At 36.0% G+C, this 22,158-nt stretch overlaps 2 protein-coding genes across 3 annotated transcripts; both read right to left on the reverse strand.

The window, feature by feature from the left end:
• Positions 1-11,291: 11,291 nt before the first annotated feature.
• LOC131023333 (probable carboxylesterase 15) lies at positions 11,292-11,713 on the reverse strand. Its single transcript, XM_057952876.1, has 2 exons — positions 11,597-11,713; positions 11,292-11,555 (listed from the first exon to the last, which is right to left on the reverse strand). Exons 1-2 carry the CDS (start codon positions 11,711-11,713, stop codon positions 11,292-11,294), a joined length of 381 nt encoding a protein of 126 aa, XP_057808859.1.
• Positions 11,714-14,690: 2,977 nt separating this feature from the next.
• Positions 14,691-18,916, reverse strand: LOC131021266 (pentatricopeptide repeat-containing protein At1g74750-like). 2 transcript variants are annotated; one of them, XM_057950378.1, is made up of 2 exons: positions 18,686-18,916; positions 14,691-17,555 (listed from the first exon to the last, which is right to left on the reverse strand). In XM_057950378.1, the coding sequence occupies exon 2, from the start codon at positions 17,550-17,552 to the stop codon at positions 14,976-14,978; it is 2,577 nt and encodes an 858-aa protein (XP_057806361.1). In that variant the 5' UTR covers positions 17,553-17,555; positions 18,686-18,916; the 3' UTR covers positions 14,691-14,975. The 2 variants fall into 2 exon arrangements, with proteins under 2 accessions (XP_057806361.1, XP_057806360.1); XM_057950377.1 differs by lacking the exon at positions 18,686-18,916 and adding an exon at positions 18,551-18,609.
• Positions 18,917-22,158: the final 3,242 nt, after the last annotated feature.

Raw genomic sequence — 22,158 nt, forward strand, 5'->3', positions numbered from 1 at the left:
AGATTTTGCTTGAGGACAAGCAAAAGGCTAAGTGTGGGGGAGTTGATTTATGCTTAAATTGCTCTATTTTTAAGGGTTTGTATGTGCGTATTTTAAGATAATCTTCTGGAAATTGGTGCATTTTATGGTGTATTTTATGCTTTGCAGGAGATTTAGGCTTTCGAGATGGAAGAATGCAATTTTGGAGAATTTTGGATGAATTTGGCATTTTCTAGGTGTTCTGGTCTCCAGAGCAGAGGAACCGACATCTCCAGAGCAGAGAAACCAATCGCCAGAGAAATCAAAAGTCAGAGCAGCGAAGCGAAGCCCAGTGCTCAAAAGTCAGAGAAGTGAAAAGTCAGAGAAATCAAATAGCCAGAGCAGAGAAATCAGTCAGAGCAGAGAAATCACCATTTCTCTGACCAGAGGAGTCAATAGTCAGAGCAGAGAAATCACCATTTCTCTGAGCAGAGGAGAATGATGCAGAGCAGAGAAATCACCATTTCTCTGGCGCGACCCATTTCTCTGGCGACCCATTCCTCTGGCGATAGCCATTTCCCTGACGACAGCCGTTCCTCTGGCGAGAGCTGCGAATTCGGCAAGAGTGGGAGTATTTTTCCAGAGCGCACATCCAGCTGGAGAGTTGCCTTATTTTACACGATTCTATTACCTTTAGAATTCTACTTTGCATGGCAACTTCCAACTTATATGGTGATCGAAGGAAATCTGAAAACTATAAATAGGTCCTCTGTTGACCTATCTAGATATACCGGAGACCCCGAACATTCATATTTCAGTTTTATAGCTTTAGAATATTTTAGCTTTCCAGTTTTCAAGGCTTGGATCAAGATTGAAGATTCAAGCCGCTACAATCGTTTTCGTTCAGTTTTTATATAATTTAGTTTTTACAATTGCTTTCTTATTTATTATGTTTATGTTTTCTTTTGCGATGTCTGGCTAGTTATTTAATCTGAACCTAGGGTTTGTACATAGCTGATTAATTATGTGTTTTTGATTTATTGATATCAAATTGCCTTCCAACTTGTAATTCATGATTCCTGGTGCTTGATTTCTTGTGAATTATCTGATCAATGATTTACATGTCTAGCTGTTCAGTTTGAGTCTTGAATGCGATAATTGTTCAGCCGATTCAGGAATGCATGATATAGTGTTAGCCTTGACTCTTGAATGCGATATAGGTGAAGCTATAGGAAGCTATTCTTTATGTGCTATTTGGAGTTAATTGATTCCTTGGAGTCTTGAATGCGAAAAGGGGTTAATTCATCTACGTTCATAGGTGTTCGTTAGAGAAGTTTGTGAATAATATAGTGATATTTCATAAGGGTTGGATTAAAATTGGTAATTGAATCAATAGGTTGAATGCATGTAGTTGATTAGTGAAAGTACATCCCTAGGGTCAGAGTTTTCCTTACATTTGAGTTAGTATCGTTATTTATATGCTCTTCAGTTTTTATTTAGTTAATCTTAGTTCGTAATTTACCTTCATAATTGTTTTACCTGCATACTGTTAGAGTCTGTTTAGGAAATAGATATAGTAATTTCGTTTTACAGTCTCTGTGGATACGATACTCTGCTTGCTATTTGTGTACTACAATTACACTGTTTAGTTGCAGTTTTTGTTGCTATAAAAATAGTGATCAGAACCCCAAAAATTAGAACAATTAAGCATAATTCATTTGCTCCTACGGACTCGTCTCTTCATGTACTTCTCTGTATATCCTCAAAATCATCCCAATTCGAGTCCAAAACCTGTAAAAACAACACGATCACGGACGGGTAGTCTATTCCACAAAAAATATGTAATTTAAACCATAGACAACTCAATAACTCAACAAGAGACGCCCAAAACACTAAAGAATAACGCGATAAAGGAGTGAAAAATGCATGTAAATCAGCCGCCAGTTCTTTTACTGTTTTGTCTTTGTCTTTCTTAGATGGGCTCTCTTTTGAGGCCCGACCCTCAGTTGCGCTTGTGCTCTCATGGGTTTAGGTTTTCTTCATTTTTTAATAAAATTTATATTTCAGCAAAACTCTTATTTCTCCACGCCTTGTGGTTGCCTGCATGCTGTCAACTGTTGTTGTCTTACTCATGTATTCTCTTTAATTTACTGAAATTGCATGATTTTGATTACGAGTAATCAAAATTTTCGATTCGATTTTAATAGAATCGAACCGTTTAAAGTGGCGGATCTAACTTGGGGATGGGGTTGCAGCTGCATCCCCCCCAACGAAAATAGTAGTATTAACTTATATGTAAATTATTTTAGATTTTTGAAACCCCAATTAAAAAGATAATCTCAAAAAATATATATAAGCTCAACTTAAAAATTAAACAATATTTGAAGATATATATTTTTACAATTAAATATTTTTTACATTTATGATCATATAATTATTTATCGCACTCCAAATTTAAAAATCCTAAATTCACCATTGCCATCGTTTACCACACCTAGGTGGTGTCTCTTCCACCAGAGATGAGTAATTAAGAGATGGCATCAGCGTTATTCTATTTTTTTTAACAATGTCGAATATTGGGAAAAATGACTTGTTAATATATTATTATTTTATATTTTATTTAAGGGATGTAGTTTATATATTATGGATACAGATTCAGGCCCAATAGTAATCCACCAAGCCCAAAATTAGCCCAATTTGTAATTTTTTTTTTTTTGAAAAGTCGATAAAAATTTATTTCATTAAGAGAGTACCATGGGTATTCAGAGCACCAAACAAAACAGGAATCAAAAAAGCAGGACAAATGCCACCCCAATCTAAGGAATACTAGAAGGTAAATAACAAATAGGATCAGAGAACCACTCATGAGCGGAAAAGCAAAATTTACTAGAAAGCATCGCCTTGACCCATCTCCAAACGCAAATAATACTCCCATCCTCAACTTTCGCAGCATTCGAGCTCATCCCTTTGAAGATTCTCTCGTTCCTAACTTTCCATAGCTTCCAACATACACACTGCCAAGTGATGATAAAAATAACCTTTTGAGCTTTGTTTTTGCACAAGCTCACAAACTAAAAAAAGTGATCCATTAGAGAAGCTGAAGAAGGGCGAGAAATCTTCAACCATAAACAAATACTCTCCCAAACACAACTGGATAACGAGCAAGACGAGAGGAGATGTTCAGAAGACTCTTCTTGGGCAAGACAGAAAGGGCATCTGAAATTGTTGTTCTCAATAGCTAGCAATATTCATCTTCCTCAAATTACCTCTCGTAGAAATTCTATCTTGGAGAGCTTTCCAAATAAAAAAGACACTTTACACGGGACGTACTTAAGCCAAATCTTGCTGAAAGAAGTGGATACGTTGATTTCAACCAAAGAATTTTTGTGCAGCAGGGAATACATCTCCTTAGTTGAGAATCTTCCAGAAAAAGAATCGTTCATCACAAAGAGTCTTCCTTTGAGTGAGAGACTGAATACCTGCACAAAAAGAGCTAAAAACCCAGAAACTCAACAAAATCAAAGTTGTTAAAGACTCTTCTCCACTTGATCTAAGACCCACACCCAAGAGCCATTTCTGAAAAAACCCATCTCTCCAACCTTAGACTTTAAGGAAATACCCCTTCCACCCATGGATCTTCCCAGAAGAGGGTAGAGTTCCCATTATCAAGAGAAAAAGAAATATTTCTACAAAAAAAATTACCTCCACCAAAACCACTCCTTGCTAGGACTACAACGAGCACTGCAATTATCAGCAAATCCCCCATACTTAGACCTCAGAATCCTCACCCACAGTGCGTTGTGGTTACTGATATATCTCTAGAACCATTTGCAAAGAAGTGCTAGGTTGAATATTTTGACATCTCTAGCCCCCAGACCACCATCAACTTTACTCCTACAAACTTTTTCCCAACTAACCCAAGCAACTTTTTGGTTGTTTTCTTTCCCCCAACCATAGAAACTTCGTTGCAACTTAGTTAGGGATTTGATAACACACGTAGGAGTTTTAAAGAATGAAAGGTTGTAGAGCGGAAGAGCTGACAAAACCGAGTTTAAGATGATGATTCTACCTCCAAAAGAAAGGTTCCTCTTCTCCCAACTTGAAAGCTTTTTCCAAAATCTGTCAATCAAAATCTACCAAGTCTCTTTCTTCCTTTGATTCGCACCAATTGGGAGTTCCAAGTAACAAAAAGGCACATTTCCCGTTTTACAACCAATAATATCAGCAAGTCCAGAGAGCTCCAGGCTGCCTATATTAATTCCATGAATATAATTCTTAGAATCGTTCATGTGGAGCCCATAAGAGATTTCAAAAAGTCAAAGAATTCCTTTGATAAGCATAGCATTAGTAACTGAGCCTTTGCCAATAATAACCGCGTCGTCAGCGTATTGCAAATAGCTCACCAGAACTTTGTCGTAACCTAAGCGACTCCCTCAAAGAGGTTAAGAGAGATCGCCTTATTCATAAGGCAGTTGAAACCTTCAGCAGCAATGAGAAAGAGAAAATGAGATAAGGGGTCTCCCTGTCTGATACCTCTTTGGAGTGGGAACTCACCTCATGGACTACTGTTAACAAGAACAGACATAGCAATAGAGGATAAACAAGCCATAATCCAAGATCTCCATTTCCAGCAAAATCCCATTCCTTCCATCATCTCGTCGATGAATTCCCATAAAACCGAATCATATGCTTTTCCAAAATTAACTTTGAAAACCTAACTAGAAGACCCTTCTCTCTTTAAGAAGTCCACAGACTCATTAAGGATCAAGATATTGTCGAGGATATGTCTATCACTAACGAACGCACTTTGATTCTCTGAAACAACCTTGCAAATGATTTTTGCCAAGACTTTCACGAGAATTTCGTAAGAGCATCCAATCAAGGATATTGGGCGAAAATCCTTGACATGAAGGGGACTATTTTTCTTGGGAACAAGTGTAACAAAACAGGGATTCCCACAAACTTTTTGGATCCTGATGTGCTGAAGTAGGTAGACCTCCCTTTTTTTCATAAATATTTCGAACTTCGTTAAAATCACCAATAAGCCCCCAACAATCTGATCCACTGCCAATGATTCTCTGTAACAGGTTACTCCAAAACTCCATCTTTCTGTTAGTACTCCCCGGGCTATACATATTAACGATGTTGCAAACTCTACCCCACTCGCCCTCAACACCTACTGCCCAATTTGTATTTTGGATAATTGGTCTGTATTTCAGCCTTTATTACATATACCTCCATATTATTATAAGCATGAAAAGAAACAAAACATAAACCCAAAACCAACTAAGAGATTTGCATTTAATCATCCAAACGAGAGAGACCTGCTTCTCGTTTCCCAGTTTGTTGTTTTTATTTATTTATTTAAGCTATGTTGTTTTACTTTTTGAGTTTAAACTAGTAAGTAACGCGTCGAAATTCGACGGGGATCTATTAAAATATAAATTTATAAAATTATTTAATGCATTTTATGTTTAATAAATTTATTTTCACTAAAATTGAGAATTTAATGAAATTGTTTTACAGTTAATTTAAATGTCTTATGAAATTTATATCTAAGCAGAGTTTCGATCCACAAAATATTAAAAGAGAAGTTGAAACAGTTATTTGAAATATAATCTCAGTCAGAGATCAAAACGAAACTTTACAAGCAAACAAAGACTCCTGTTTTACTGAAATCAGTTTTTACCAAACAGGGTTGACGACTGATACTGAAAGCTCTTCAGTAAAGAGTTATCAGTTAAGTTGCTGGAACTTAACTGATGCAAGTAAGGGCTTCAGTCGTGTTTGCTAAAACAGAGATGATAACACTCTTCCTGACTATCGAAAGATAGATCAGTCAGACTGATATCATACGCAGCAGAAATTAAACTTAGTTTCGAAATAGCCTCGGTGGAGCAAGTTGTTGGTTAAGGTTTCTCTTTGCAGTTAGTCAGTATTCAGTTTTATCAATTGAAATAACACAAGTAAGAATGTAAAACTGAAAGCTGTAAACAACACAGAGACTTTTACGTGGTTCGGAAAAACCCTTTCGTACATCGACTGTTGGTTGATCAGACCAACAATCCACTCCGCAAGTGCTTAACAGGTGCACTGCAAACCGAACCGTGTGCTTGCCGGGTGCACACAACCGTACACTGAAGATAACCCTTCTCCAGTACCCGCGCTTCACTCGCGTAGGATTTCCCTTGCTTAACACAACCCGTGCTAAGACTTCCCAGAGTCAGAAAAACCCTTCTGACCTCCGAATCACTCAAAACACTCTTATGGGGGGGAGGTTTGAACGAGTGCCAACTATACTTACAAAAAACAAGTTCTTTGAAGCAAGTTTGACCTTTGGCTTCTGGGTAAACAGATATATGCCTAGGGTCTAAGAGAATGTATGTAATCAGCAGTGACTGATTTTGGCTTTGGAATTCTCTTCTTCGATTCAAGCTATGAGGAGTTTAAGCTTAAGGCTGAGTAGCAATTTCGGCAGAGCTTCAGCTTATGTTGTTGAATCGGTGAAGGTTGAAGTGATCCTCGAGCGCTATTTGTAGGAGAACTCTTGAATAGATCCGTTGGCGTAAATCATCCTCAAGATTTCTTCCGTTGGAGAGCAATTCGAATTTGGGCTAAGGCTTCAATCTTCGAGGTTCCTTGTCTGGGTGGAAACGGCTCTCTTTGATGGACAGGAGATGTGACGTCTCTGAAAAGTAACCACCAGATAGGAATGACCTCTGCAGAGATAAGATCCTGAGATCTCTACATTTAATGCGGCTGTACTTGGTGAGTACGTGGCTTCCTCTGAACGTTGGAAGATCAGTCCGAGGAGGAATGTTCAACTGATACTTGACTTTAGTATCAGTCCTTTGCGCGCATTAAGTAATCAGTCTTCAACTGATTCTTCAACTGATACTTCAGTTGGGATCTGCAGTCTTCAGTCTTCAGTCCTTCGTTCTTTAGTCTTCAGTCTTCGACACCGCACACTAAACTAGAAACGAACTCTAACACTTGAGTTCAAAACAATTCTAGTCTATTACAATTAAGTCCTATGATTTTTGGTATCATCAAAACAAGGGTTAGGATATTCAACAAGGTTCCCAACATATCTATATTAGACGTCTGTAGTTGGAACCATTAATTGAAAAAATAAGAAAAAAATAAATTAAATATTATCATTAATGACTTAAACTTTAAAAGTTTGAATAAATTATTAAATATGCAATTACCTCATAATCTATCTAAAATTTCATCATACACAACGATAATTGTTGCATCTTGCGTATGACCACTCTCATCACATACTAAAATCTTTAGACCATTTTTTCTAGTGACTCTTGAGATTGCCACCTAGAGTTGTCTATGACTAAAAATAAGTTCTGGTAGGTGTAATCCTACATTTAAAGAGATTGTCCTTGTATTTTATTTATTGTCATATCAAAACAAACACTTACAGGGAATTGCCTTCTCTGAAATCGAATTGAAAATTTAGTGAAATTTGATGGACTCATAATCATTCTAGCTATAGAAAACTTCTTGCCCGCATTTTTTCCTGAAATGAGTTTGCCTTCAATTACGCGTTTCCCAAGTTGAGTTACTATCAACCTAGTGCTATTGCAAAGCTCATTAGATGGATCAATATTTCTGAGAAGCATGATTATTCATCCCTTTCTCAATTTAATTTTATGACTCGACAATTCTGAATATTTGATCGTATTAGGATATTCAACCGAGAATACATGTTCATCGAGGTTCACTTGTCCCTCTTCTTTGTAAATGTTTGAACTTAGGTAAACTCTTTCTTTGATCAACATTGGAGATTGAAGAAAACTTTGTCTAACAATATTGTCTGTAACATCTTTAACGGTATAGGCGCGATTTCCGAACCTCATAGTTGTCATTTCCATAGTTTCCACTCTACAAATTGGAAGATAATTATTTTCTAATTTTGAAAATATTTTAAAATGTGTATAGCAAAATTAAAATTACCTCAGAGTTTTTATCTCCTTAATTGTTTTCACTAAAGCAGGTTTCAATCATTCTTTAGTTTTTACTTCTCGACTAACGTTGGAAATATCAGCTATGCTGTTATTATTTGAATCTTCACTAAGACCAGGCTTGAAATTATTTTAAATATGAAGAATATGTGAAAAACCGGTGATCAACACTTGATGTAACAAATTATGAGAAAGAGAAAGTATGTGTGGTGCATATTAAGGATGATACATGAACAAATCTTATATCCAAATGTATTTGTAAATATATATTTATACGAACCTTAATATAAAATCTTTAACTTCTTGAATATCAAGGCTTATAAAAAATATGGTTGTGTGCTTCATTGTGGAAACTTTGGTTACACCTAAGATAAAATTTAAATTATGAGAAAATCTTTATAAAGTTAATTTAGTTGAATATTAATAAATGAATAGTGCAAATGATTAATAACATATGAACTCTGGATTTTGATAAGATAGCAAATTGTAAAGCTATCATTACTGGTTCTTTATCCTCGCTTGATCTGCTTTCCATAAACATTTTGAGTTCATCGGCATATGATTCTCACAATACACAAATTACTCGCGCGAGCCACTGCTACATATATAATTAATATCATAATTAAAAATAAAATGAAAAATATTAATCATTATTCAACGAAGAATTTAAAATTTTATTTTGCATCAGTCAATGTTATGTCACACTTCTTAGCTTTGCCATGCTTCATTTTTACACAATCTATACTAATATTTTCGATTTTTACCTCCCCAAGAATATCTGCAAATAAATGTAATTTAAATCCCAATTCATCAATAATAATAGGAAATTATAGAATAAAATATATATTTTTTCTATAATATATTATACTTATACACAATACCAATTTGGGATCATGTGAGTGGATATTTCTAAAATGGATGAAATCAAATCCATTTTCAGTAATATTTGGGCGTTCAATTGATTCAGAAACAATGGTTCTAAGGCTAAAATCGATTTTTCACTAATGATTGATTTTTGCATGCTGGAAGTTAGGCTTGTTTTTCAGTACTTGAAATTTTTAATAACTGTTATTTATTCCTCTTTAAGAAACTCATGAAACTTTTTCTTGGATCCTACTGAGACGGATGCTTGGATTTTGTTGTCCTACAAAAAAAATTATATATATATTTATTAGATTATATAAATTGAAAATTAATAATTTTACAAAATTATTTATTCAATAAAATTGTGCTAAGAGCCTAAGACTTACCCATTCATCAATCATGTTAGAAATGGATATTGGGCTCATTCCTCCCTTAAAAGGCTTTATAAAGGAGATGGTTGCCTCACCATATAAAGTGGCTCATGCCACTATCTCCAATCCAATGTGGAACACTTCAATAAATCACAATCATTTCCAATGCTTCCTTTCCCAATTTATCTTTTTTGCACCGATAAGTGCAAAATTCTTACCACTACATTTTTATTTCATATTTTGAATTGATGACATTCCAACGAATAGCCTCATTACAAAGAGCCAGAATATAATTTGTCACATTATTTTCTTATCACGAAGCATTCCAAAAGGGAATCAAACATCAAGGCACAGACTTGCACAACCCAACTTTAATCGAAAAAATGTTACACAAATCGATATTTATATAATATGGATTGAAACCGATTATGTTTCTCATAAGTCATAACATTCATTCATTAAGGGGAAATGAGAAATATACCGAGATGACTAATTCCTCCATCTTACTTTTTATTTCTTAGTAAACTATTTTTTTATTTTATTTTTTTGCTTTTCTGCCATTTTATGGAGTTAATAATTACTCCCTCCATCCGCCAAGATTATGTAAAAATTACTATATTTGGCGTCCGCCAAGATTATGTCACTTTCCTTTTATGGCAATGGTCCCACCATCCTCTTTAATATTTTATCCTTACTAACACTCTTTATTTACAAAAACCACTCAAAATTCAATCTCAACCACACATCTCATAAAGTGGTGGGACCCTTTCTCCACTACATCAAAATCATCACCAATTTTATTAAATCCCTTGCCCAAGCAATTTTACATAATTTTGGCGGACGGAGGGAGTAATTATTTTATAATCAATTAGCAATCTATGTGAGTAGCTAAAAAAAATTAGCTGCAAAAGGAAAGCGTGTATATATTACTCAATAGATGGATTAGTACTAAAAATTAACGAAAAAACAAAACAAAATAAATCATAAATATTCTAATTTATTTAGAGTTTAAAATCATAATTTGTTTAGAGTTTAAGATCAAGTGGAGTTCTAGATTAGTACTAAAAATTAACGAAAAAACAAAACAAAATAAATCATAAATATCCTAACTTATTTAGAGTTTAAAACATAATTTGTACTTAGAGTTTAAGATCAAGTGGAGTTCTAGCATAGTCATCGTGCATTAAATATATGATTAAAAATAAATTAGATATGAAAATTAATTAAAAAAGGGTTAAGTACCAAATACCCCCAACGTTGGGGCCCCTATCGCGTATAGGACCCTATAGTCAGGGTAGACGCTGTTTACTACCTCAACGTGGCTAAACCTAAGCAGATCCCCCCCTGCGTTTTAACATCGTTAAGTCACCGTTAAAAAAATTATTTTTTTTTTAATTTTTAATTAAGATGGTCTCTCTCTCTCTCTCCCCCCCCCCACTCCCCCCATCGAGCATCCTTTCCCGGCGAGAGAACATCGCCCCTCCGCCGTGGTCTCCACCTTCCTAGACGACGCTAACCCCGTGGAACCCGCTGCAGCCGGTCCGACCTCCCCAACAGCACGTAGCCCCGCATAGGGATGGCAGTGGATCTTGGACCCTATCCAGATCCGTGGATCCAGATCCGATTTTACGGATCTGGATCTCAATTTTTTGGACCCGACGGATCAGGATCTGGATCTGGATCTCAGTTTTGAAAACGGATCTGGATCTGGATCTTGAAATTTTAGATCCGGATCCGGCCCAGATCTGACCCGTGGATCCGTTTTATTTTATATATATATTTTATATTTTATATTTAGTTTACTAATAATATTAACTAAATTAAAAATAATAAATAAATTATATTCAAAAGAATAAAAACTAAAAGTAATTAGATAAAAGTATTTTGTGTTATATTTTTCATGATATAAATTAGATATTGTTGATTTTGTGAAATTTTTTTAATTTAATTTAAAAATAGCAGATCCATGGATCTGGACCCGTGGACCCGCGGATCTGACGGATCTGGATCTGGATCCAAAATTTTCGGATCCACGGATCTGGATCTGGATCTAGTATATGAAAACGGATCTGGATCTGGTATTGGCCAGACCCGGTCCAGATCCGGCCCGTTGCCATCCCTAGCCCCACACCCTAATCGGGGCCAACTCCAGCGATCCACGACGGAGCTCCACCGCCAGATGGTGGGCCAGGTTCCCGCTGGAGGAATCACCCACCACGAACACTCTCCCGAAATCAATTCCCTCCCGCAGCCACTCATCACCGCCGCCGTCAGCCAGCAGAGCCTGCTGCTGCAGCCACTTAAGAGAGCTGAGCACATCCTCTACGGCGGCGGGGAGCCTGTGCTCCGGCGCTAGCCGGTAGTCAGGCTCCACCACCATGACCTGCAGGGCAGAGGCAGCAAGTGTGGTGGTGGGGCAACCACCCCCATGGAAGAAGTAGAGAACGGGGAGGGCGGCGGTGGGGTGGAGCGGGGCTTGTAGAGGCGGAGGTGGAGGTTACGTTGGTTGTCATAAGCAGTCTTTCTAGACAGCGGTGCCATCATCCTCCACTTTGGTGGGGAATTGAATATCGTGGGTGTGGGAAATGGCGCCGTCGGGGAGGCCGGACCAGCTGCGGCGGGCTCCACGGGGTTAGCGTCGTCTAGGAAGGTGGAGACCACGGCGGAGGGGCGATGTTCTCTCGCCGGGAAAGGATGCTCGATGGGGGGAGGGGGAGGGGGGGGAGAGAGAGAGAGAGAGACCATCTTAATTAAAAATTTAAAAAAATAATTTTTTTAACGGTGACTTAACGGTGTTAAAACGCATGGGGGATTTGCTTAGGTTTAACTACGTTAAGGTAGTAAACAGCGCCTACCCTGACTATAGGGTCCTATACGTGATAGGGGCCCCAACGTTTGGGGGGTATTTGGTACTTCACCCATTAAAAATTAAGAAGAAAAAGTAAGAATGAATGAGAATTAATAAAATGATTATACGACGCCACATAGGATAAAATTTATTTTGCTTTTATATCTTTATCTTTATATATATAAAAAGCAAAGTAAATGTAATTTCATTCAATTACAAGGGTGTAACTGGAATTTATGGGAAAAATTAGAATCACCACTAAACCACTTAAAATTAGTTGATTGCAAAACTGCCGGCAGTTTAATTCCTCTAAACAAAATAAGGTAGTTCAATATTTCATACAACAAAACTAATTCAATTTCATAAAAGTAATTCAATATTATCAATATTAAATGTTTTCCTTTTTCAAAAAGGTAATATATATATATATATATATATATATATATATATATATATTACATAATTGAACATTTTTATTACGCCCCAAAGTGTTCTCTCTCTATACATGTTGAACTAATTCAACATTAAAATAATATTTTTAATGAATTAATTGAATATTAAGTATTTAATTATATATACGTACACGTTATCAAGCATAGTCATTTACTTATAAATTTGAAGTACATCTACTTATTATACATAAGTTTATAAAATCATTTTTATCCAATAAATAATACCAAAATCAAATCAATTATGAATTATATATCGTCGAAAATTGTTAGTGCCCGTATTCTACTATTTCAATATTAATATTAAATTATATATATGGACATACTGATTATTAAATTCAAAATAATTAAAGTACATATATTTATATATAATATCCCTACTTTTGTATATAGTGACTCGCTTCACCATTTTGTATATATAATATATAAGCCTATATATGATAAATTACTAAAATATTCCTAAAATTACATAGAGTTAACTAACCAAAATAGAAAAAAAAAAATAGTAATAATTATTATGTAATTAAAATTTTAACATATGTTAAAAAAAATAATGAAATTAAAAGTCAAATATAGATGATTATGCATAAGTTACCACATAAAATTTAAAAATTAAGTCGAATTTGCAAATACTTTATATGCATAAGTTACCACATAAAATTTAAAAAACTTAAGTTGAATTTGCAAAATATGCGTAAGTTCGTGATTTATTTCACAATTAACTATTCTAATACCATTGATTTCTTCAGAATTACTTTTGTTAAATAAAATAATTTTATTTTCTAATGCATGTCTTTTAGTAGTATATCATAACAATTATCTTTACGGGTATAAAAATAAGTTTCTATATCTTTTGATTATTAATATTTCAAAATTATCTTGATTTATCTAACTAATTTTTTTAATCTATATAAGTTTATATTTTGTTATTTGCTATTATTTTATATCTATAAATATTAAATTTAAAATTCAATAGTATTATATTAATAATTATAAAGTGTTTCATATATATTGTGTGATGTATCGTGATAATCCCTATGCATTTTTATTTTTTTATAAAACTAAATGACATTTTGTATAAAAATAAATGATACATTACAAATTATATTTTTAATACATGCAAATGACACATCTAATTATAAAAAAGGATAATTTTCTTAGATGCAAATGATTCTTCGCATGTGATATTCTTTTGTAAAAGCAAATAATATTTTATATAAAAAATGATAATACATTAGAAATGATAATTTTAATGCATACATATAACACTTTTAAAAACAAAAAATGATACTGTGTCCGATTGGGGGGGGGGGGGAGTGGGAGGGTCGGGCCCAGTGCGGGCGCGAGTTTGCCAAAATTAAATATAAAGCTCCAAAAAATATATATATGATATTTTTAAATTTTTCACATTTTCATTATTATTTAATAAAAGTATTATATTTGAAAATCTTTGTATTTATTAATAAAATATTTAAGTTTACAACACATAATATTCTTCACGCATTGTACATGAGGTGTTTAACGGACGTTTGGGGGAGGGGTTTAATTGCAACGAAATTGGACATAGGGGGGCTTGATTGATGCATTGTCGAGTATAGAGGGCTAAACATCGTAGAGGTCTCATGTAAGATGTTTAATTGCTACTTTTCCCCAAAAATTACAACACTTTCCATTTTAAGACATGGTCCCACATCTTTTCTTTATCTTTTATCCTTACAAATATCATTTATTTACAAAAATATCATCCTTACTTTAATCTCAACCTTTTATTTCTTATAATGGTAGGATCCTTTTTTTATTTAAAATTGTGCCCATCAAAAGTGTCGTACTTACGGAGAGAGTATATTATATGTGTAACTCATCTGAGTCTAAAATTATAATCACCGCGAAATGCGCGGGTGATACACTAGTATATATAGATTACGTTTGGCAAATATCGCTAGAAGTTTGATGCGTATCATCAGAGTTGCATTCTGGTATTTCATTTTTTCTAATTTTGTTCGGGAACCCACGTAATTTCATGTATCCACGTCAGCATGATACATTGAAGCTCTCACGATCACATCAAACTATAGGTGCAAGAAATCTTTGGGAACAAAATAAAAAGCAATATTTGTCAATTATGTTTGCTGCTCCTCTGTCTCTCTCATGAGCATGATATTTGTTTCTGTGTGTGAGAGAGAGGGAAAACAGCTATGTGAACAGCCAGAAAGATGGCAACTGAGGATCAATCTAGATAAGATTTGAAGCTGAGGAAGAAAAGTTACAAGAAGTTGCAGCAATCAATCAAGACCTGAAAGAAAGCTAACCAAAAAGCAACACAGAAACAAGGATGAACAACAACGTAAATACAATATCAACACAAAGTTGGCAAAGATTCAGGTGTAACTAGGCCAAATAAAAACCATTCATTTCACCTACACATAGCAACGATCACTACACGCTAATGCCCGAGGACAACCTCGTCTCTCTCCGAACACCAAAAAATGCCGCAAGCCCTGCTGCGCTACAACAGATGCATTCGTTCGACATAAGACTGCAGCAGCCACCGGTTGAGAGGCTCTCCACACCCAACAAAGCACCCGGAGTTCCCATTTTCAGTAAAGAATGGAAACCTGAACATGTTGAGCAGTTCTTGAACCGCCTGCCTCACCATCGAGGTCCCGGTGACCCTGCTCCGTCTCCCCCAACCGGTCACAATATCAATCCGGCTGGGGCAGACCCCAGAGGCAAGCATCTCCTTGCGAAACCAAGCTAGGGTTCTCGATAGTGCAGTCACAGCAGTTCCATCAGACATCACATGGAGGTTTATGAGCCAATAACAAGAACTCTTCTGCCTTAGCGCATCTGGATAGACATTCTTCTGCGCTGCAACCTCCCACACGGAGCCAGCTTCCTCCTTTAGCCCCGTCTTGTGAAAGAAATCTATCACAGCATCCACAAGGCCCCGTTTACTCTCCCTGTCTTCACTATGCATCATGTCGAGGAAGTTGCTGACATGGTCACGGACATTCTGCCCATCCGGCCCCGGAGCAGGCAAGGAAAGCAAGAATGTGTGTGCCGGGTGGCCGGACGCGGTCATGAGGTCACAGCAGAACGCCATGTCGTATGGAGTTTGGGCATCCGTGCAACAACTGAGGAGCAGAGTGTAGGTCTGCAGAGAAGGATTCAGACCCAAACTCACCATGCTCTGGAGCAAGTCGTATGCATCGCGGAGGCGGTGTACCCTGAGGAAAGCACTGAGAAGAGAATTGCAAGTTGGAACATTAGGGCATAAGCCTGCAGTAAGCATGGCTCTGTACCACTCCCAAGCCTTCTCGACGTTGCCAGATTTTCCCCACAAGTCGACAAGAAGGCCGTAGACGGGCTCATCAGGGATCCAGTTCTTTCTTTTCATCTCTGCAAAAACTGCCTCAGCTTCATCCAGATGGCCACAATGGCCAAGAACCTCCATAATGATACTGTAAGTCACTTTGTCGGGCTCAAAGCCAGCACTCTGCATGTCGCGATAAAGCTGTAACGAACTCTGGTAATTCCTAGCTTTCGCGTGTAAAGCAATCATGATATTATAGGTCACCAGGTTAGGCACACAGCCCTGATTAACCATCTCACAGAATAGTTTGTGGGCGGCAGTCAAATGGCCAGCTTTCCCTAGGCAATTAATGATTACGCTGTAAGTAAATGTATCGGGAGAGAGTCCAGCTTCTTGCATCCGCTGGTACAAATTAATTGCAACATCGAGATAACCGGATTTTGCATGGATGTCGATGAGCGTACAATAAGTTACACGATCAGGTTCACAGCCCACCTTCTGCATCTGATTGAAAACACCCATGGCTTCATTCAAGTAATTAGCTCTGCCATAACTGTGAATGAGACGATTATATGTAACAATATTTGGCTTGCATCCGTCGCTGATCATCTGGCCAAGCAATTTGTTGATGGCACCAAACTCTCTGGCACGGCCAAGGATACCGACCATAGTGGTATATGTGTGCCCGTCGTGCTTGAATCCAGGTCTCTGTTTTAGCCAGTAGAAAAACCCAAGAGCCACTCTATAATCTTGAAGCTGCTTAAGTATTTGATTCGCCTGGTAAGGATCCACTGTACAGTTGAGCTTTTCGAGAGCGTCTTCTGTAGCAGGGCTCCATTTCGACTGGTGCAAAATGCGGCACACACTTTCAACAACAGAAAACTGCCTAGCGCCTGGTGCTGCTCCCATCATAACTTTTGTCTGTCTCATTGCCCTAGTGAACCCGTCCAAGTTGTTATCACCAAACTTCCCCTCTGACTGTTGAGTGTTTGGCGTGAATTGGCTTGAATAAGATCTTGATTTTTGAGGAATTGGCCTTTTCCTATCACGGGGGTCTGAGGAGAGTCCATGACTCGCTACAAAATTTCTGGATGCATTATTTGACTCATTGGCTACCCCCTCCTCTACTCCTGCTTTATCAGCTCGGCCTTTAGCACCATCAGGGACGCTTGTAAATTTCGAACCATACACTCGTGCAGCAGAGGGCTTTACGGATACTCTCTCTTTTCTGGAAGTTTTGATATTAGGAGGTCTGATACTAGAAACTTGCTTGGTGCGTTCAAACACAGAGTTAGAAGGTGGGGTGACTGTTGCACTCCCATCTGTCATCGGGATTCTATAGTTTACTATGTCGGATAGAAGACCTACGGCTGCCATACCTGCCTTAACAAACTGTTCAGCTATAGGAGGTGATGAATGGAGCATGTCATTTGCATCAATGTCGTCTGCATAACTAACAGAGATTTCTCTTTCAGATGCGTGGGACGCAGCAACTCCTTTCGACAGAGAGCCATTGTCCTTTTTTTTAGCATTCACTTCTTTTACTGAATCGACTGAAGTCAGTGAACCTACTGCTACTGAAGCTTTTGACAACAATGAGGATGGTGCTTGCAAGTGTTGCACATTTGCTCTCAGAGGCCTTCTAGAAATACAAGTCTCATCATCCGAGCAAGTGCATGAACTCCCATCTGCCGCACTACATCTTTGTCCACCTAGGAAAAGGGATCTGGCAGTCTGGGAAAAGTTACCGAGATGCTTTGCTCGGATCATTTTCTGCGGAATAAGGGCAAAATACACCATTAATCTCAAATCAAATACTCATAGGAAGAAACAAATATAAGTGAAAATGCATCAAAATCCTCCAGAAAATGTTTATCAAAAGCACTAAAATGAGAAGAGAAGCCCTGTAGATGACACAACAGAACCTCTACTACCAAGAGGAGGGTTAGGCAGAAAGTTAAATCTTGAAAGGAACTGAAATCACGTTAACCAACTCTTTGGTCAAAAATTAAACTAATTCAGAAGTTGTTAAACTTGCATTGCCTTCGTAGACAAGAAGCCAAGGAAAAGGATTGGCAGCTTTTACATGCTGTAAGATGATTCACTGTACTAATATGCATCCCATAATCAGATTACTTTGATATTAAAAAGTTTACAAATCAAGCAACTATAGAGAGAGCAAGTTGTGAAAACAACACACTTATTCTTGTAATCTCTTGCCTTTCATCTTAATCCAATCTCAAAACCACAATTAGACAGCCAAAGAAGATAAGAGCAGTATGGACAACTGAGACAGTAAATATTCCATGCTAAAATTTGAAGTTAATTATGAAATTTCCAGTTTGATTTAAACTGGTGTAAAAAACTCACTGAAAATAAATTGAATCATTCCCACCCAAGAAACAACAACCAAATAGGCCAAAGTGAAAGCTTTGGAAACTGGCACTTCACAAAATACAAACAATGCAAAAGAGCTAAATTTGAAGACGATTTAGCTACAGTAACCAGAAAAAAATGTTTGAACAAACCATCTTTCACACAAACCAATTCCAAAACCTCAAAAAAAAGACGCATTAGTAATCACACAAGTTACAATCTCTACCAAATCTACTCAAATAAAGAGTACACCTCATCCTAAATCACTAAAATCTAACAAAAATGGAAACTTCCAAAATCACAATGAGAAAAACATAATCACTGAATAACACAGGAGAACCCAAACCAACATAAACCCGCATTACACGACATCCAAAAGAACTAAGGAATACCTCACACCATGAGCAACCCACCATTAAAACCAAGAAACACCCACTTACAAACTCAGAGATGCAAAGTTTAACATTACAAAATACAAATAAAGCAAGAAAGTCAATGAATGAGAAAAAATAAAAATAAAAACTCACCTAACAACAGTGTTCTTTAGAGCCCAGAAGAATCAACCCACCACTCAACACTAATAGAGGAGGAGGGGAATAAATCAAGAATCAAACATTTTAATCAAGAAAAAGAATTAAAGAAAAGAAAGTATGAAACAGAAGAAGGGTTAAATAAGGCGGCTGCTTGAGTTTTTTCTCATGGCTTTTGTGACCTATTGAGTTTCCAAGCAACTTGGGAGCCTCTGTGACTGTCACCTTTTTATTTTGTTTTCATTTATTTATTCACCCCTTTTTACGAAGTAAAAAAAATAAGTATATAAAAAAAGAGAATTGAAAGGATACTCTTCATTTATTTGTCTATTTGATTTGGCAGATATTTTTAATGAGTTTGGAAAGAGTTCTATGATTTTCTATGGTGCCACGTCATCGCCTTCACGGTTTGTTCGCAGCAGGAGCGTTCTAGGCTATCAATTTTTTGCCCTTTAGTAATTCGGTTTCTATTTTATTTATTTTATTTTATTTTGGCTTAATTTTAGGATTTTGACTTTTGTAATCTATGGGGATTTTATAATGTGCGGTCGTTTGACTATGCTGTGCGCGTGAGATGCGGTTGACTGTGTATATGCTCGAATACATATTTTACCGAGATTCTAGATTTTTTTATCACTAATCCTAACAAAAATAAATTAATTAGAAGAAACAAATATTTTACAAAAATAGATTAACATTTGGTAATCCAAAAAGATAATTCAAAATTTTGATGCATATACACAATTCTAGTTACATTAGTAAAGATGCTACAATTAAATCGTAAATATGTGATTTGTTTATTTAGGAAAATAGATTTCTTGCAGGGCAATCCACCTCTTGAAATCCGAGAAATAAAAGATTCACGGATAGTTTTGATTCTTATAATTAATTGACCACTACGAGAATAAAAGTAAATAAATATACATACGTGAGGTATCGAAAATTCGAGTTTTTTTGAGAAATTTGCTAACTATTATCAAATCAAAATAATAGATGCAAGTGTTCATGCTAGCCACCATCTTGACATCACATCTTACATAATTACTTGTTATACTCTATTTCATTGATGTGGTTGCAAATAAGGGTCATAAAATAGTACTCCTTTGATATTCGATTAACTTGTAAATTGATCGGATATTGTTTGGTGTTTAAGTATTTATTAGTTGTATTTATCATTTAGTGGAAGGAGGTTTAATATTGAATTATCGAGTACTGTTAATCGAAAAGTATACTCATAATATTCGATTAATTATATAATATAGTATTAAGTTTTTATATATTAAGGGTTAATTGCCCCTAAATACATAAACTTTCACCAAATTCTATAATTGCACACCACCTTTAAAATCAGCCTGACAATACATAACCTTTGTATATTTTCTGATTTTTTCCATGACACCTAAAATCCAGTTTGAAAATGACGTGGACACCGGAACGCCCACGTGGACTCGCTGGTCGACCATTCAAAACGATCGTTTTTTCTAAAATTTCACCTTATTTTTCTGGTTTTTCTCTTTATCGTCGAATTTTGCCCTCTTCCTCATTTATTTGTTTGATTTTGCCTTCTTCTTCATCATTGAAACAACGAGTATTTGTTCTGCATAAATTGGAAGGAGGGAGCTACCATTTTAGGGGTTCACTTGGTTGAGCTAATTAGAAAGTAGAAGATGCGTACCGCTCTCTCATGTCTCTTCCCTCAACTTCAGATTAATATGGGGCTATGGTATAAATTCCAGTTATTGAAAAGAAGGAGACAAAATTGAAGTTCATTCAACAGCCTTGTGTACTACAGTCGACGAATTTTCCGGAGAGGATTCATTCATTTATTGCTCCTTCTGAATCATGGATTTCTTTTCATATTCTTTCCATTTGTTAATCGCGACGGTGCAAACAATTCCGGCGCCGACAAAGTAGAGAAGTCGAACGAGCTTGGGTGCCACTTCCTCGCCAGGCGGTAGTGGTATTGTACTCAACTGCTTTACTGATTGATTCAAGGAAGAAGATGGTGGAGGCCTTTGTTAGTCGGGATTTGAGAAGAAAAGGGAAAAGTTAGGGATTACAGCTGAAAAGGGAGAAATTTTGGAAAATTAAATTTGAGAAATTAAAGAAAACGACGCCGTTGTCCTTTAATAAAGGATGACGTCGAATTGAACCGAACTCAGGCGAGTATACATGTAATTCCGGCGTTCACGTCATTTTCAAATTTGGGGATTTTAGGTGTCATGGAAAAAATCAAAAAATATACAAAGATTATGTATTGTCAAGCTTATTTTAAAGGTGTTGTGCAATTCCAGAATTTGGTGAAAGTTTATGTATTTAGGGGCAATTACCCATATATTTAATTATCTATTTTAAAAAATTATGAGTTTAATTATATAGCATATATTGTTATGTTGATATATTATAAGTATAAGTGGTCATAGCCTAGTGGATCATAGTCTAAAATTTCAACCCAAAAAATAATGGGTTCTCGATTCTTTATTTTTATTTTATATTTTTTGCAGTATTTTGACTATTTGTGTAACTGCTAGAGTTCAAGTACTAGAAATTGGCTATATTCGATATGAATACTGGTATTTCGAGTTCGATTATCCTATACTTAATCCGTTCATCACCCTAATTACAAAATGTCGTCTAAATTTGTGTTTCAATTCAATAATTACTTTTGTTGTTGTCATTTGCCATTTTTCTGTTGCCATTTGCCAACAACTATTTGCTTTCCCAGGATGTATGCAATTTATATTCAACGTGTGCAATAAACGAAAAATTATTTAAACTAGATAAATTGTATCATACGAGTCTATGCTACAAATCCAAATTTAAACTTGTCCCCTTAGGTCACAAGTTCGCCCATTATCCGATTTCTCTTTCATGGAGATGTCTCATGCAAAATTGTGGTAAAATGTATGTTTATTTTTTATTTTTTTGATAAATTTATAATATTAAATAAAGAAATTAAAATGTATGTGTATTCTTGTTGTATGTATCAGTATCACATGAGTAAAACACACACACACACACACACACACACACACATATATATATATATATATATATATATATATATATATATTAATAGGCTTGGAAATTATGAATTGATCACTTAAGGCATGATCAAAGCTCATACAAATGCTATTAAACCTGATTTACAACCACAAATAAGTTGTTAAGGCTATGATTGGAACTAATGTTCAAAAGTATGCACACCACGGTTCATATAGACAGAAAATGGTATGGCATCACAAAGACCAACCACAGATTCAACTTGACTTCACAAGAAGCAGAGCCGCACAAGACTTGTAAGAGTAAAAAATTCATAACCAAAATTATGTTTATGTGTGCAGTGTGTATGCATTAATTTATTTTCCTCAGATGGGAGTGTGTGTTTTGATGGAAAAATAGGAATATTCCCTTTCACTGAACTGGTTCCAGCCAAGAGGTCAATTAAAATCAGACAACCAGAAACACTT

Source organism: Salvia miltiorrhiza, chromosome 4 (assembly GCF_028751815.1).
Source record: "Salvia miltiorrhiza cultivar Shanhuang (shh) chromosome 4, IMPLAD_Smil_shh, whole genome shotgun sequence".
Taxonomy (NCBI): domain Eukaryota; kingdom Viridiplantae; phylum Streptophyta; class Magnoliopsida; order Lamiales; family Lamiaceae; genus Salvia; species Salvia miltiorrhiza.